At 45.3% G+C, this 15,486-nt stretch overlaps 1 protein-coding gene across 1 annotated transcript in view; it reads left to right on the plus strand.

The window, feature by feature from the left end:
- Positions 1-269: 269 nt before the first annotated feature.
- ano7 (anoctamin 7) overlaps positions 270-15,486 on the plus strand; it is a gene marked incomplete at its 5' end in the record, with an annotated part of 34,412 nt that continues 19,195 nt past the window's right edge. Inside the window, 6 exons of the mRNA XM_079245830.1 lie at positions 270-359; positions 2,381-2,438; positions 11,264-11,379; positions 14,094-14,201; positions 14,275-14,411; positions 14,976-15,033. Coding sequence (XP_079101956.1) covers positions 270-359; positions 2,381-2,438; positions 11,264-11,379; positions 14,094-14,201; positions 14,275-14,411; positions 14,976-15,033 — 567 coding nt within the window. The remainder of the gene's footprint in view (positions 360-2,380; positions 2,439-11,263; positions 11,380-14,093; positions 14,202-14,274; positions 14,412-14,975; positions 15,034-15,486) is intronic.

Genomic DNA, 15,486 nt, shown 5'->3' on the forward strand with positions numbered 1-15,486 from the left:
AGTCTGGGACGTTTATTGATCCGTGTTTATGGTAAAGTATTCATATGGATTAGATCACTGTATTGATTTATTTTGCAGCTTCCAGCTGGAATCTGATATAAAATATCTGCTTCTCTGATCAGCTCATCGATTGGTCCAGCTTCCTTCTCCTCGCAGCTCATTGGTCAGTCGGTGTTTTGGGTTAAAGTCGCTCCTCAGGAGTTCTGACATCATTCCTGAGGAAATTACATCATCCTGTTTATGTCAGCAGGAGGACGAAGGTGAGGAGGATGAGAAGGAGAGGGGAGCAGAGGGAGGACAGCGCCACTCTGATCGCCATGGAAACAAACCTGGAGAACAACTACGGCAGCATCACTGAGGTATCGACCCAGAACCTGGACCTGAACAGGTCATTCCCAGAACTTGGACCTGAACGGGTCCTTCCCAGAACCTGGACCTGAACAGGTCATTCCCAGAACTTGGACCTGAACGGGTCCTTCCCAGAACCTGGACCTGAACAGGTCATTCCCAGAACTTGGACCTGAACAGGTCCTTCCCAGAACTTGGACCTGAACGGGTCCTTCCCAGAACCTGGACCTGAACAGGTCATTCCCAGAACTTGGACCTGAACGGGTCCTTCCCAGAACTTGGACCTGAACGGGTCCTTCCCAGAACCTGGACCTGAACGGGTCCTTCCCAGAACTTGGACCTGAACGGGTCCTTCCCAGAACCTGGACCTGAACGGGTCCTTCCCAGAACTTGGACCTGAACGGGTCCTTCCCAGAACCTGGACCTGAACAGGTCATTCCCAGAACTTGGACCTGAACAGGTCCTTCCCAGAACTTGGACCTGAACAGGTCATTCCCAGAACCTGGACCTGAACGGGTCCGACCCAGAACTTGGACCTGAACAGGTCATTCCCAGAACCTGGACCTGAACGGGTCCGACCCAGAACCTGGACCTTAACAGGTCCTTCCCAGAACCTGGACCTGAACAGGTCATTCCCAGAACTTGGACCTGAACGGGTCCTTCCCAGAACCCGGACCTGAACGGGTCCTTCCCAGAACTTGGACCTGAACAGGTCCTTCCCAGAACCTGGACCTGAACAGGTCATTCCCAGAACTTGGACCTGAACGGGTCCTTCCCAGAACCCGGACCTGAACGGGTCCTTCCCAGAACTTGGACCTGAACGGGTCCTTCCCAGAACCCGGACCTGAACGGGTCCTTCCCAGAACTTGGACCTGAACGGGTCCTTCCCAGAACCCGGACCTGAACGGGTCCTTCCCAGAACTTGGACCTGAACGGGTCCTTCCCAGAACTTGGACCTGAACGGGTCCTTCCCAGAACCCGGACCTGAACGGGTCCTTCCCAGAACCCGGACCTGAACGGGTCCTTCCCAGAACTTGGACCTGAACGGGTCCTTCCCAGAACCCGGACCTGAACGGGTCCTTCCCAGAACTTGGACCTGAACGGGTCCTTCCCAGAACCCGGACCTGAACGGGTCCTTCCCAGAACCCGGACCTGAACGGGTCCTTCCCAGAACTTGGACCTGAACAGGTCATTCCCAGAACCCGGACCTGAACGGATCCAACCAGGGCCGGATTAGAAGTGCATAGGCCCCGGGGCCCAGAGCGTTGCAGGGGCCCCTTCCCCACCACAACATGGTGAAAATGCTGAACGCTGTGAAACGACATCTCTAACATCTCTCATCCAGTGGAACCAGTAGCAGCACACTGGACACTGTGGTGGAACTATCTGGCTTTTATGTACATTTAGTTTCATGTCCAAACTGCTGCTGTTTGCCCGACGTGGGGCCAACATGGGCCCAAGTAGGCATGGGCCCAGATGATGCCCATTGGATAATCCAGCCATGGGTCCAACGTCGAGACCGGTCCTCCCCAGAACCAGGACCTAAACGTTGCTGAAGGAGTGTGGGATGTTGGGAAAGTCCTTTGAGGATCCTGAGAACTTGTGTGTTTGTTCCATTTACACCCTTGTTCTGAGTCAGATCCAGGTCCGGTTCAGGAAGGGTTTATCAGAGTCTCTGGTCATTCCAGTCTGTTCTCCCGGAAACCCGGACCAGAATCTGGATCAGAACCGTTTTTATTTACAGTTGAGGGAGAACAGGAAGGTGACTGCAAACCGGTCCTGCTGGTTTGGAAGCAGCAGGAAACAGGAAATGTGGAACAGAGACATGGCGGCTCCACGCCGCTCTAGTCTTCCTCCTCCTCATCATCATCAGCGTGTTTGTCGTCGGTCTCGTTCAACAATCAGCAGGAAACTGGAGGAAGTTTCTCATCATTAGCGAGAGGAAAATACGGAAAAAGAAAACCTGGTTTTTCTCTGAAAGACGTGGAAGTTTTTAGGTTTAAATCTGAGCTTCATGTTTGCTGTTTCCCAGAATGCACCTTTCCAGCCCGGAGACAGGAACAACTTCAGCGATGGAACCACTCCAGTGGGTGAGTGTTCAGTTTAACGGCAAACTTTCCCAGCTTGGTGATGTGTAGCTGCGTGGCGTAACGGCGTGGCGTGGCGTAACGGCGTGACGTGGCGTAACGGCGTGGCGGATTGGAACCAAACACTCCCCACATCCACACCCAAATGAACCGTTCCCAGAAAGGTTGCAGGTAAAACACGGTAGTATCCCCACCTAGAAGTAAAGACTAGAAGTAGAAAGTAAAAGTGGAGAGTAGAAAGTAGAAGTAGAGAGTAGAAAGTAGAAGTAGACTAGAAAGTAGAAGTAGAGATTAGAAGGTAAAACGTAGAAAGTAGAAGTAGAGAATAGAAAGTAGAAGTAGACTAGAAAGTAAAAGTAGAAGAAGAGAGTAGAAAGTAGAAGTAGACTAGAAAGTAAAAGTAGAAGTAGAGAGTAGAAAGTTAAAGTAGAGAGTAGAAAGTAAAAGTAAAGTAGAGACTAGAAAGTAAAAGTAGAAATAGAGAGTAGAAAGTAGAGAATAGAAAGTAGAGAGTAGAAAGTAAAAGTAGAGTACTAAGTAAAAGTAGAAAGAAGAAGTAGAGAGTAGAAAGTAGAGAGTAGGAGTGGAGAGTAGAAGGTAAAATTAGAGAGTAGAAAGTAGAAGTAGAGAGTAGAAAGTACAACTAGAGAGTAGAAGTAGAGAGTAGAAAGTGGAGAGTAGTAAGTAAAAGTAGAAGTAGAGAGTAGAAAGTAGAAGTAGAGGGTTAAAGTAGAGAGTATAAAGTAAAAGTAGAAAGTATGAATAGAAAGTAGAGAGTAGAAAGTAAAAGTAGAGAGTAGAAGTAGACAGTAGAAAGTAGAACTAGAGAGTAGAAGTAGAGAGTAGAAAGTAAAAGTAGAGAGTAGTAAGTACAAGTAGAAAGTAGAGTAGAAAGTAAAAGTAGGAAGTAGAAGTAGAGAGTAGAAAGTAGAAGTAGAGAGTAAAAGTCGAGAGTAGTAAGTACAAGTAGAAAGTAGAAGTAGAGAGTAGAATTGGAGAGTAGAAAGTAAAAGTAGAGAGTAGAAAGTAAAAGAAGTAGAGAGTAGAAGTAGAGAGTAGAATGTAGAAGTAGAGAGTAGGAAGTAAAAGTAGAGAGTAGAAAGAAAAAGTAAAGAGTAAATGTAGAGAGTAGAAGGTAAAAGTAGAAAGTAGAAGTAGAGAGTAGAAAATAGAAGGAGATAGTAAAAGTAGAGAATAGAAAGTGGAAGTAGAGAGTAAAAGCAGCCAGTAGAAGAGAGTAGAAAGTAGAACTAGAGAGTAGAAGTAGAGAGTAGAAAGTAGAGAGTAGAAAGTGGAGAGTAGTAAGTAAAAGTAGAAGTAGAGAGTAGAAAGTAGAAGTAGAGGGTTAAAGTAGAGAGTATAAAGTAAAAGTAGAAAGTATGAATAGAAAGTAGAGAGTAGAAAGTAAAAGTAGAGAGTAGAAAGTAAAAGTAGAGAGTAGAAGTAGACAGTAGAAAGTAGAACTAGAGAGTAGAAGTAGAGAGTAGAAAGTAAAAGTAGAGAGTAGTAAGTACAAGTAGAAAGTAGAGTAGAAAGTAAAAGTAGGAAGTAGAAGTAGAGAGTAGAAAGTAGAAGTAGAGAGTAAAAGTCGAGAGTAGTAAGTACAAGTAGAAAGTAGAAGTAGAGAGTAGAATTGGAGAGTAGAAAGTAAAAGTAGAGAGTAGAAAGTAAAAGAAGTAGAGAGTAGAAGTAGAGAGTAGAATGTAGAAGTAGAGAGTAGGAAGTAAAAGTAGAGAGTAGAAAGAAAAAGTAAAGAGTAAATGTAGAGAGTAGAAGGTAAAAGTAGAAAGTAGAAGTAGAGAGTAGAAAATAGAAGGAGATAGTAAAAGTAGAGAATAGAAAGTGGAAGTAGAGAGTAAAAGCAGCCAGTAGAAGAGAGTAGAAAGTAGAACTAGAGAGTAGAAGTAGAGAGTAGAAGTGGAGAGTAGAAAGTCAAGGTAGAGAGTAGAAAGTAAAAGTAGATAGTAGTAAGTAAAAGTAGAAAGTAGAAGTAGAGAGTAGAAAGAGGAGAGTAGAAAGTAAAAGTAGGAAGTAGAAGTATAGAGTAGAAAGTATACGTAGAGAGTAAAAGTCGAGAGTAGAAGTGGAGAGTAGAAAGTAGAAGTAGAGAGTAGAATTGGAGAGTAGAAGTAAAAGTAGAGAGTAGAAAGTAGAAAGAGAAAGTAGAAGTAAAATTAGACAGTATAATGTATAATGTAGAAGAAAAAGTAGAGAGTAGAAAGTAAAAGTAGAGAGTAGTAAGTAAAAGTAGAAAGTAGAAGCAGAGAGTAGAAAGTAGAGAGTAAAAGTAGAAGTAGAGAGTAGAAGTAGAGGGTAAAAGTGGATAGTAGAAAGTAAAGTAGAAAGTAGAAGTAGAGAGCAGAAAGTAGAAGTAGAGAGCAGAAAGTTAAAGTAGAAAGTAGAAGTAGAGAGTGGAAAGTAGAAGTAGAGAGTAGAAAGTAAAAGTAGAAGGAGAGAGTAGAAAGTAGAAGTAGAGAGTTGAAAGTAAAGAGTAGAAAGTAGAAGTAGAAAGTAAAAGTGGAGAGTAGAAATTAAAGAAGAAAGTAGAAGTAGAGAGTAGTAGAGAGTAGAAAGTAGAGAGTAGAAGTAGATAGTAGAAAGTAGAGTAGAATTAGACTAGAAAGTAAAAGTAGAGAGTAGACAGTAAAAGTAGAGAGTAGAAGTAGAGAGTAGAAAGTAGAAGTAAAGAGTAGAAGTAGAGAGTATAAAGTAGAGAGTAGAAAGTAAAAGTGGAGAGTAGAAAGTAGAAGTAGACTAGAAAGTAAAAGTAGAAAGTAAAAGTAGAAAGTAGGAGAGAGTAGAAGTAAAAGTAGAAAGTAGAAGTAGAGAGTTGAAAGTAAAAGTAGAAAGCAGAAGTAGAGAGTAGAAAGTAGAAGTAGAGAGTAAAAGTGGAGAGTAGAAAGTACAGTAGAAATTAGAAGTAGAGAGTAGAAAGTAAAAGTGGAAAGTAGAAGTAGAGAGTAGAAAGTAGAAATAGAGAGTAGTAAGTAAAAGATAAAAGTAGAAGTAGAGAGTAGAAAGTAGGAGTTCATTTTCATCTTCATCTTCAGCCGCTTATCCGCGGTCGGGTCGCGGGGGCAGCAGCCTAAGCAGGGAAGCCCAGACTTCCCTCTCCCCAGCCACATTTGCGAACTCTGCGGGGGGGATCCCGAGGCGTTCCCAGGCCAGCCGAGAGATATAATCCCTCCAGCGTGTCCTGGGTCTTCCCCGGGGTCTCCTCCCAGAGGGACGTGCCTGGAACACCTCACCAGGGAGGTTCAGGAGGCATCCTGACCAGATGCCCGAGCCACCTCAACTGGTTCCTCTCGATGTGGAGGAGCAGCGGCTCTACTCTGATCTCCCAGATGACCGAGCTCCTCACCCTATCTCTAAGGGAGAGCCCGGCCACCCTGCGGAGGAAACCCATTTCAGCCGCCTGTATACCAGATCTCGTTCTTTCGGTCACAACCCACAGCTCATGACCATAGGTGAGGGTAGGAATGTAGATCGACTGGTAAATCGAGAGCTTTGCCTTCTGGCTCAGCTCCTTCTTCACCACGACAGACCGGCGCAGAGTCCGCATTACTGCAGACGCCGCACCGATCCATCTGTTGATCTCACGCTCCATCCTTCCCTCACTCGTGAACAAGACCCCGAGATATTTAAACTCCTCCACTTGAGGCAGGACCTGACTCCCGACCCGGAGAGGACAATCCACCCTATTCCGGCTGAGGACCATGGTCTCAGATTTGGAGGTGCTGATTCTCATCCCAGCCGCTTCACACTCGGCCGCGAATCGCTCAAGCGAGAGCTGGAGATCACGACCAGATGAAGCCAACAGGACCACGTCATCTGCAAAAAGCAGGGACCCAATCCTGAGGCCAAGCTCTGACACCTGTCGTACAGGGACCGGACAGCTGGTACAAGGGGGTCCGGTACCCCATACTCCCGGAGTACCCCCCACAGGAGCCCCCGGGGGACACGGTCGAACGTCTTCTCCAGGTCCACAAAGCACATGTAGACTGGTAGGGCAAACTCCCATGCCCCCTCCAGGACCCCAAAGAGGGTATAGAGCTGGTCCACTGTTCCGCGACCAGGACAAAAACCACACTGTTCCTCCTCACTCCGAGATTCGACTTTCCGGCGGACCCTCCTCTCCAGGACCCCTGAATAGACCTTACCAGGGAGGCTGAGGAGTGTGATTCCCCTGTAATTGGAACACACCCTCCGGTCCCCCTTCTTAAAAAGGGGGACCACCACCCTAGTCTGCCAATCCAGCGGTACCGCCCCCAATGTCCACGCGATGCTGAAGAGGCGTGTCAGCCAGGACAGCCCCACAGCATCCAGAGCCTTAAGGAACTCCGGGCGGATCTCATCCACCCCCGGGGCCTTGCCGCCAAGGAGCTTTTTGACCACCTCAGGGACTTCAGCCCCAGAGATAGGAGAGTCCACCCCTGAGTCCCCCAGCTCTGCTTCCTCATCTGAAGACGTGTTGATAGGATTGAGGAGGTGTTCGAAGTATTCCTTCCACCGACCCACTACGTCCCGAGTTGAGGTCAGCAGCTCCCCATCTCCACTGTACACAGTATTGATGGAGCACTGCTTCCCCCTCCTGAGCCGCCGGATGGTGGACCAGAATCTCCTCGAAGCCGTCTGGAAGTCTTTCTCCATGGCCTCGTCAAACTCCTCCCATGCACGAGTTTTTGCCTCGGCAACAGCCGAAGCCGCATGCCGCTTAGCCCGCTGGTACCATCAGCTGCCTCCAGAGTCCCACAGGCCAAGAAGGCTCGATAGGACTCCTTCTTCAGCTTGACGGCATCTCTCACTGCTGGTGTCCACCAACGAGTCCTGGGATTACCGCCACGACAGGCACCAACGACCTTACAGCCACAGCTCCGGCTGGCCGCCTCAGCAATAGAGACACGGAACACAGCCCATTCAGACTCAATGTCCCCCGCCTCACTCGGGACATGGTTGAAGCTCTGCTGAAGGTGGGAGTTGAAGCTCGCTCTGACGGGGGACTCAGCCAGACGTTCCCAGCAGACCCTCACAACACGTTTGGGCCTGCCAGATCTGACCGGCTTCCTCCCCCACCATCTGAGCCAACTCACCACCAGGTGGTGATCAGTTGACAGCTCCGCCCCCCTCTTCACCCGAGTGTCCAAGGCATGCGGCCGCAGGTCCGACAATACAACTACAATATCGATCATCAAACTGCGGCCCAGGGAATCCTGATGCCAGGTGTACATATGGACACTCTTATGTTGGAACATGGTGTTCGTTATGGACAATCCATGACGAGAACAGAAGTCCAATAACAAAACACCATTTGGGTTCAGAGGGGGGGGGACCATGCCTCCCAATCCCTCCCCTCCAGGTCTCACTGTCATTGCCCACGTGAGCATTGAAGTCCCCCAGCAGAACAATGGAGTCCCCAGAAGGAGCACCCTCCAGCACTCCCTCCAAGGACTCCAGAAAGGGTGGGTACTCTGAACTGCTGTTCGGTGCATAAGCACAGACAACAGTCAGGACCCGTCCCCCCACCCGGAGGCGGAGGGAAACTACCCTTTCATCCACCGGGGTAAACCCCAACGTGCAGGCACCAAGCTGGGGGCTGATGAGAATGCCCACACCTGCTCGGCGCCTCTCACCATGAGCAACTCCAGAGTGGAAGAAGGTCCAGCCCCTCTCGAGGGTTCTGGTTCCAGAGCCCAAGCCATGCGTCGAGGTGAGTCCAACTATATCTAGCTGGAACAGCTAGTAAGTAAAAGTAGAAAGTAGAAGTAGAGAGTAGAAAGTAGAGCGTAGAAGTAGAGAGTAGTAAGTAAAAGTAGAAAATAGAAGTAGAGAGTAGAAAGTAGAAGTAGAAGTAGAGAGTAGAAGTAGAGAGTAGAAAGTAAAAGTAGACAGTAGAGAGTTGAAAGTAGAAGTACAGAGCAGAAAGTAGAGAGTAGAAGTGGAGAGTAGAAAGTAAAAGTAGAGTGGAAAGTAGAAGTAGAGAGTAGAAAGTAGAAGTAGAGATTAAAAGTAGAATAGAAAGTAGAAGTAGAGAGTAGAAGTAGAGAGTAGAAAGTAGAATAGAAAGTAAAAGTGGAGAGTAGAAAGTAAAGTAGAAAGTAGAAGTAGAGAGTAGTAAGTAAAAGTAGAAAGTAGAAGTAGAGAGTAAAAAAGTAGAGAGTAGAAAGTAAAAGTTGAGAGTAGTATGTGAAAGTAGAAGTAGAGAGTAGAAAGTAAAAGTAGAGACTAAAAGTAGAGAGTAGAAAGTAGAAGTAGAGAGTAGAAAGTAGAAGAAGAGAGTATAAATTAGAAGTAGAGAGTAGAAAGTAGAAGTAGAGAGGAGAAAGTAAAAAGTAGAACTAGAGAGTAGAAGTAGAGAGTAGAAAGTAGAGATTTGAAGTGGAGAGTAGAAAGTAAAAGTAGAGAGTGGAAAGTAGAAGTAGAGAGTAGAGATTAGAAGTAGAATAGAAAGTAAAAGTAGAGAGTAGAAAGTAGAAGTAGAAAGTAAAAGTAGAGAGTAGAAGTCCTGTCCAGCAGATTTTTCCAACCATCACTAAACCAGATGAATTTAATCAGCTCAGGTCTACTTCAGGAAAACGAGCCTGTTGGTGAAAACACCTGTTCTGAACGCATTGGTAGATCCAAACACATGGCAGGATTCTGGTTTTACGTCTACTTCTACTTCTACTTCTACTTCTACGTCTTCTTCTACTTCTACGTTTACTTCTATGTCTATTTCTACGTCTACGTCTTCTTCTGTCTACTTCTATGTCTACTTCTACTTCTACGTTTACTTCTACGTCTACTTCTACGTCTATGTCTACTTCTATGTCTACGTCTTCTTCTACGTCTACTTCTACTTCTACGTTTACTTCTATGTGTACTTCTACGTCTACGTCCACTTCTACTTCTACGTTTACTTCTATGTCTACTTCTACGTCTTCTTCTATGTCTACTTCTACGTCTACGTCTACTTCTACTTCTACGTCTACATCTTCTTCTACGTCTACTTCTACGTCTACTTCTATGTCTACTTCTACGTCTTCTTCTATGTCTACTTCTACTTCTACGTTTACTTCAACGTCTACTTCTACGTCTATGTCTACTTCTACGTCTACTTCTACGTCTACTTCATACACGTCTGCTTGGCACTGAGAAAACATCTGTCACGCTAACGTTAACGTCAGAGAAAAATACATCTGTTGTCATCCTGGGCCGACGCTGCTGCCCCAGCTTTTCTGTCTGCACTGGCGGATCAAACAGAACTTTAATTATTACTACCTTATTTACCTCAAGTAAAAATGGATCTATGTTGCCCTCTTACTGCCTTCTGAATGCTAGCAGGATGGTAAGGCTAGCTAAAAGCTCCAGCAGTTAGTCGCTGCTCATCCCTGCTGGCAGGCAGGAAATGAATTCTGGGAGAGGCGGCGAAGGTTGCATCGCTTGTAGCCTTCGTTTCAAGCTGGAGCCAAACGAAATGCGGATTACATGGGTGGATTCGGACGAGCCTTCGATCCGGGACAGAACTTATGTAGCCGACAAATCTGCACTTGGAAGTGTGGAACCGGGACACAGCGTGTCAGGGTTCTGATTCTGGCTCCAGACAGTAGAACCAGAACCAAACTGAGAGGACCTTACTTGACGGAAGTAAAACATGTTGGTCATTAACGTCAACAGCTGGTCAGTCTCCATAACAACCAACAGTTTCCCTGAACAAACACAAGTCTGTGTTCAGACAACATGCTGGATTTTACCAGATGTTAGGAGAAGCGGGCCTGTGATTGGTCGGAAGAGGTTACTACATGGGGAATTTCACATCATCGGCTGTGCATCATGGGTCATCTCTGACATGTTGGCAACTTCTAGTAGCTTTTAGCACATCTGTGATCCTGCTGTGTTTGTTGTTTTTGTTTTGTTTACACCAAAAACAGTTATTTTGTTGCTGTATTATCAGGGGCTCCAGCACTTTGCATAACAAGACCTGGAGGAAAGGTTGCCAAATATCCGACCTAACAGCCTAACAACAACAATAAAACTAAACCTGTCAGCAAAGACGGTACAGCCACTTGTCCTGTAACCTGATGGTCAGCGGTTCGAGTCCTGCTTCCTTACACTGCTGCAGATTGGTCTGTTCCCAAACCCGGATAAATGCAGAGCGTTGCGTCTGGAAGGACATCCAGTAAAACATGAGGTGACCCTTCAGATGGACAAGCCAAAAGAACAAGTGATGGAAAAAGTTTTCACCCTTTCAGCAGGTAACATCAGTTGCTACGGCAGGATTTGTAATTTACGCTTTTATAACAACGCGGCTTGATTACTGCAACACTCTTTACTTTGGTGTCGCGCAGACATGTCCATCCCATCTGCAGCACGTCTGCTGACGGGAACATGTAAGACGGAGAACATTTATCCTGTTTATACCATTTTATTTTTATTTTTTTGTCTTTACGTCTGAACTGCTACACATGTACTCCCCTTCTCGGGCCCTCCAGTCAGCAGATCAGCTGTTCCTGGAGGTCCAGAGACGCGGAGGTTAGAGGGGCCTTTTCTGTGGTGGGACCAGCTCTGCAGGTCAAACGGGCTTCATTACTGTCCAGTATTAAATGGCGGTAGATGCCAACATGGCGGTAACCATGTTGGATCCATTTAATGGAAGCCAGGCGGGTTGGAGCAAGGATACATGGGAAACCTGGAGGACCGACTTTGGACACCCCAGTTTAGTTTGATGGTCTGAGAGCATAAAAGTCTTCTTTTTTATTCAAAATAGCATCTAAAGAAATGTTCAACCGCTAAAATATAGTTTTATGATTTACAATTTTATGATCATCAAACATCTAATCACTAAATTTCAGATTTTGTTTTGGTGTGGGAGGAGCCTCGGAGCACTCAGGAGGAAAGCCCCACCCACAACAAGTGGAGGGAGCATTTTCTGAGCAGGCTGAGACATGCCGGACTGCTGCAGGAGCAGGTGAGAAAAACAAACACGCCTGGCAGTGAAGTCAAACAACACAGATCAGCTGACATGGCACCAGGAGGACTCAGTTAACTTAAATAAACACTCAGAGGGCCAAGACCTGGACTGGTTCTTATTTACTTTAGGTTTTACCCTTGATGTTCAAGATGTCATGTTTGTCTTATTGTGATCCAAGTTTAAAAGTTTGATTCCTTCAAATTACTGCATTTTTTTACCCTACATATGCACATATACAAAAATCTCCCCAGGGTAGGGCGGGTGGCTGTTCATCTCTCCTGCTCGGGTTCTCTACCGGAGTCCTGGGAGGCTCCTCTTCAGTATCTTAGCTGTTCCTAGGACTGATCTCTTCTGGACGGAGATGTCTGATGTTCCACCAGGTGTCTGTTGGAGCCACTTCTCCAGTGTGGGGGACACGGCCCCCAGTGCTCCCATCACTATGGATACTACTGTTGCTTCCACCCTCCAGGCCTTCTCCAGGTCTTCCTTGAGGCCTTGGTACTTCTCCAGTTTCTCCTTTTTCCTGATATTTGTAACAGCTCAGGAGATGTGACCCAAAAGAACCAGAAGATCCCAGGACTGGGTTAAAGATTTTATTGTCATTTACTGGGGTCGAGGAAGCCGGAAGTCAATTCTAGAAGGACCTGAATTACCTTTCGAGGATCCAAACTGGGTCTGGCTGGTGACGACAGGAAGGTTAGAGAAATGGCACACAGGGAGAAGCCAACTCCAGAGAGATGTGATGTCCAAGAAGGGAAAAAAGGAGTTCCTCTCACCAGCGATTATTGAGGGTTTTTCCAGTATCCAAAATCCAAATCCAAAAGGCAGTCCAAGGTCCATACACCGAGTCGACTCACGAGGGGAAGAGATAAGGGAAAACAGCGGGCAGGCCGGTAGTCGGGAGAAGGTGAAACAGGGCAGGAATTCAGGGTGAACAAGAGCGTTAATGTCAGCTGGAAACGAACAGAGTACATCTGACAATCTGGCAACCAACAATCCTGGGCTTGCTGCTTAAATAGAGGAAGGCACAGGTGGAAACTAGAGCTGCAACTATCGAGTACTTTTGGAATCGGGTACTCTGTCGATTATTTTATTCATTTTTTTAATAATTTGTAAAACAAATACTAGAAGCTCAACCAAAGTAAATCTATAAATGTAAATTTGTGAAGCTGTTGCATGTGTTGTTACTACCTATTGCGTGAGGAAAATGTTTTAAAATGATACTTTTAAAATGTCCAGGTTGCTGAGGATCTCAACTTTCTCCAGTCTGCCTACCAGGAACACTTAGGAGTTGAGGATGCAGTTCTTTACATGCTGCACCGGGCTTATGCCTACCTGAAATTGTCTGGTTCTCATGTCAGGATCATGTTCTTCGACTTCTTCAATGCTTTTGACACCATCAGGCCTCCCACACTGACAGATAAACTTTTAGATGTGGGGGTGGCCCCCTCCCTGACATCCTGGATTATGGACTATCTAACATCAAGACCATGATATGTCAGGATGGGAGAAGTGTTTCTGGAACTCTGGAGTGCAGCCCCGGGGTTCCCCAGGGGACTGTTTTAGCTCCCTTTCTTTTCACACTCAACACTTCAGACTTCAGATACAACTCGGAGTCCTGCCACATACAGTATTCAGATGATACAGCTGTTGTGGTGTGTGTGAGAGTTGGACATGAAGGGGAGTACAGGGACCTGGTAGAGGCCTTCACAAACTGGACTAACAGGAACTGTCTTCTCCTGAACACTTCCAAGACCAAAGAGCTTGTGGTGGATTTCAGGAGATCTACATCACACAGAAAGCCAGCCTGTATTGATGGAGAGGAAATAAAGAATGTAAAGACCTGCAGGTACCTGGTGGTTCTGGACCAGAGGTAGGAATGGTCAGCCAACACAGACGCAGCGTATAGGAAGGGACAGAGTCGGCTTTTCTTCCTCAGGCAGCTCAGGTCCTCTGATGTCTGCAGTGACCTGCTGCAGATGTTCTATCACACCGTCATCGTTGGTGTGATGTTTTACGCTGGTGTCTGCTGGGGGAGCAGCATTACAAACAAGGACTGCAAACGTCTGGACAAACTAGTCAGGAAGGCTGGTTCTGTCCTCGGCAGAAGTCTGGACCCTGTCAGAGCTGTGGTGGAGCAGAGGATGAGGAGAAAACTTCAGGGTATTGGAAAAATAACTGGTTTTGTTGTTGCTGAACGTTGCTGTAGGGACAATGTTTAGCAGCCTCCATGTCAATGCAGGCAGACCAGTTTAAATCCTGATGTCTCCCTGACCCACAGGGACACTGTAGACCATACAATGGTAAAAACCTCTTCACGTGAAGTCATTTTTTAAATAATATGTGTTATTATACATTTATTTTTTCATGTCTTCCTCCTCTTACTTACTTATTTTACTGAAAATTTAATATGTTTAAATGTTATTTATGCTGAAACATACAGAAGAGCTGCTGCTGCAGGGAAGACTCTCATTGACTCTGTCATGTATTTATTTCAACATGATCCCACAGTTGTTGTCTGAACCACAATCTACACTACTAACTCTGCAAACACAAAAACAGATTTTAGCTCAAACAGCATCAGTTAACTGAAGTCTGAACATGAAGGAAAAAAGGTTGTAAAATCACCACCTGCTCATTTTTCCACATTTTATGACTGATTCGCTTCTTTCATTGTCTTTATCTCCGCGGCCGACACTTTGTGTCCACAGAGGGAAGTCCTCCAGGCCAAGAAGAGGATCCGATTCGTCCTCCTCAGCGCTCCGTGGAGCGTCCTCTGTTACTACGCAGAAGAGATCTGTCTCAGAGTCCCTCTGCAGGTAAACCCTGGTCCTCTGTTGCTGTCATGATGCTGCCTTCAGCCTTCACCGTTAATCTTCCGTCCTACTGCAGGTGGTCAACGCTTCAGCAGTGAACTGGTCTGAAGAGGTCCTGTCCAAGCTTTCCCTCCCCAACCCCATGTCTCAGGACGTCCCCAGTCCGCCACCGGACTTCTACACCTGTCAGTTCAGGACCAACAAGCTGCAGAGGTCCATATGTCCAGTTCCAGTCTGTTTGTCTCAACGCTGTACAGATAAAACTGATATTCTGATGGCAGAAATTACAGTGATATAAATATATATAATAAATATGGTTAAATTACCAACAAATTCTGCAATAAAAATGCAGTTTATGCCTTTACTTTCCCCTAGAATACTTAGTTTTATTTCATATTATTAATGATTAATTAAAAAATTTTAGAATATGTAACCATTAAATAATATTTATGGTTAAAAAAAAAAACCAAAAATATCTTTCATTCTTTTTCTTTTATCAAGTAATTTTGTGGAAGATTTATATTTTTATAAATTAGTAAAATATATAAACCCAAAAAAATGGTAAAATAACGGAATATAAACAGTAATAAAATGAATTTAGCAGTATAAATGTTTTAAGTGTTTTATTTTTTGTGAAATTATAAATGTAAAAATGTTCTGACTTTTTATATGTCTTATTATTATTATTGTTTTTTTACAAATGGGATTTTATGTATGTTCAGGCATGTGGAAGTTTTTTTGTGTCATGTATGAAAGGTAGAAATGTTGTGTCTGCAGGTTCCTGGGCAGCGACGACAAGCGGACGTTCTTTAAGACCACGCAGAGACACCAGGTGGTGAGTTCCTGCAGCAGAACCACCAAGAACCTGTTCAGACTCCGAGAACTGGTTTTACTTTGTTTTACTTCCTCATCCGGATCCTGCTGCTTCAGGCGCTTCGGGAGACGCTTGACATGCGGTCAGATGATTACTGATCTCTGATCATCCGTGTAGAACCAGATAGTCCCCACCAGTCCCCACCAGAACCCGTTTAAAGCGTCGCTTTCATTTAGTAACGATTCACATGTTCAGGCTTTTTCTCTTAAATCTTTCAGTCAGCTTCAGTCCCAAACATAATTATTCTAATGATTGATCCCTTTAATTATTTTAAAGCTGTATGAAAAGTGCTGTATAAATAAAGTTGGGCTGATTCAGTCATTTTATGTGCTTTTTTCTTTTAGCAAATTTAAGCCGAAAAGTGGGAAAGAAAAGAATCTGGTTGTTTGTGCTGTGATGAACCCAGGACAGAAA

This window comes from Telmatherina bonti (genome assembly GCF_933228915.1).
Source record: "Telmatherina bonti genome assembly, chromosome: 9".
Taxonomy (NCBI): domain Eukaryota; kingdom Metazoa; phylum Chordata; class Actinopteri; order Atheriniformes; family Telmatherinidae; genus Telmatherina; species Telmatherina bonti.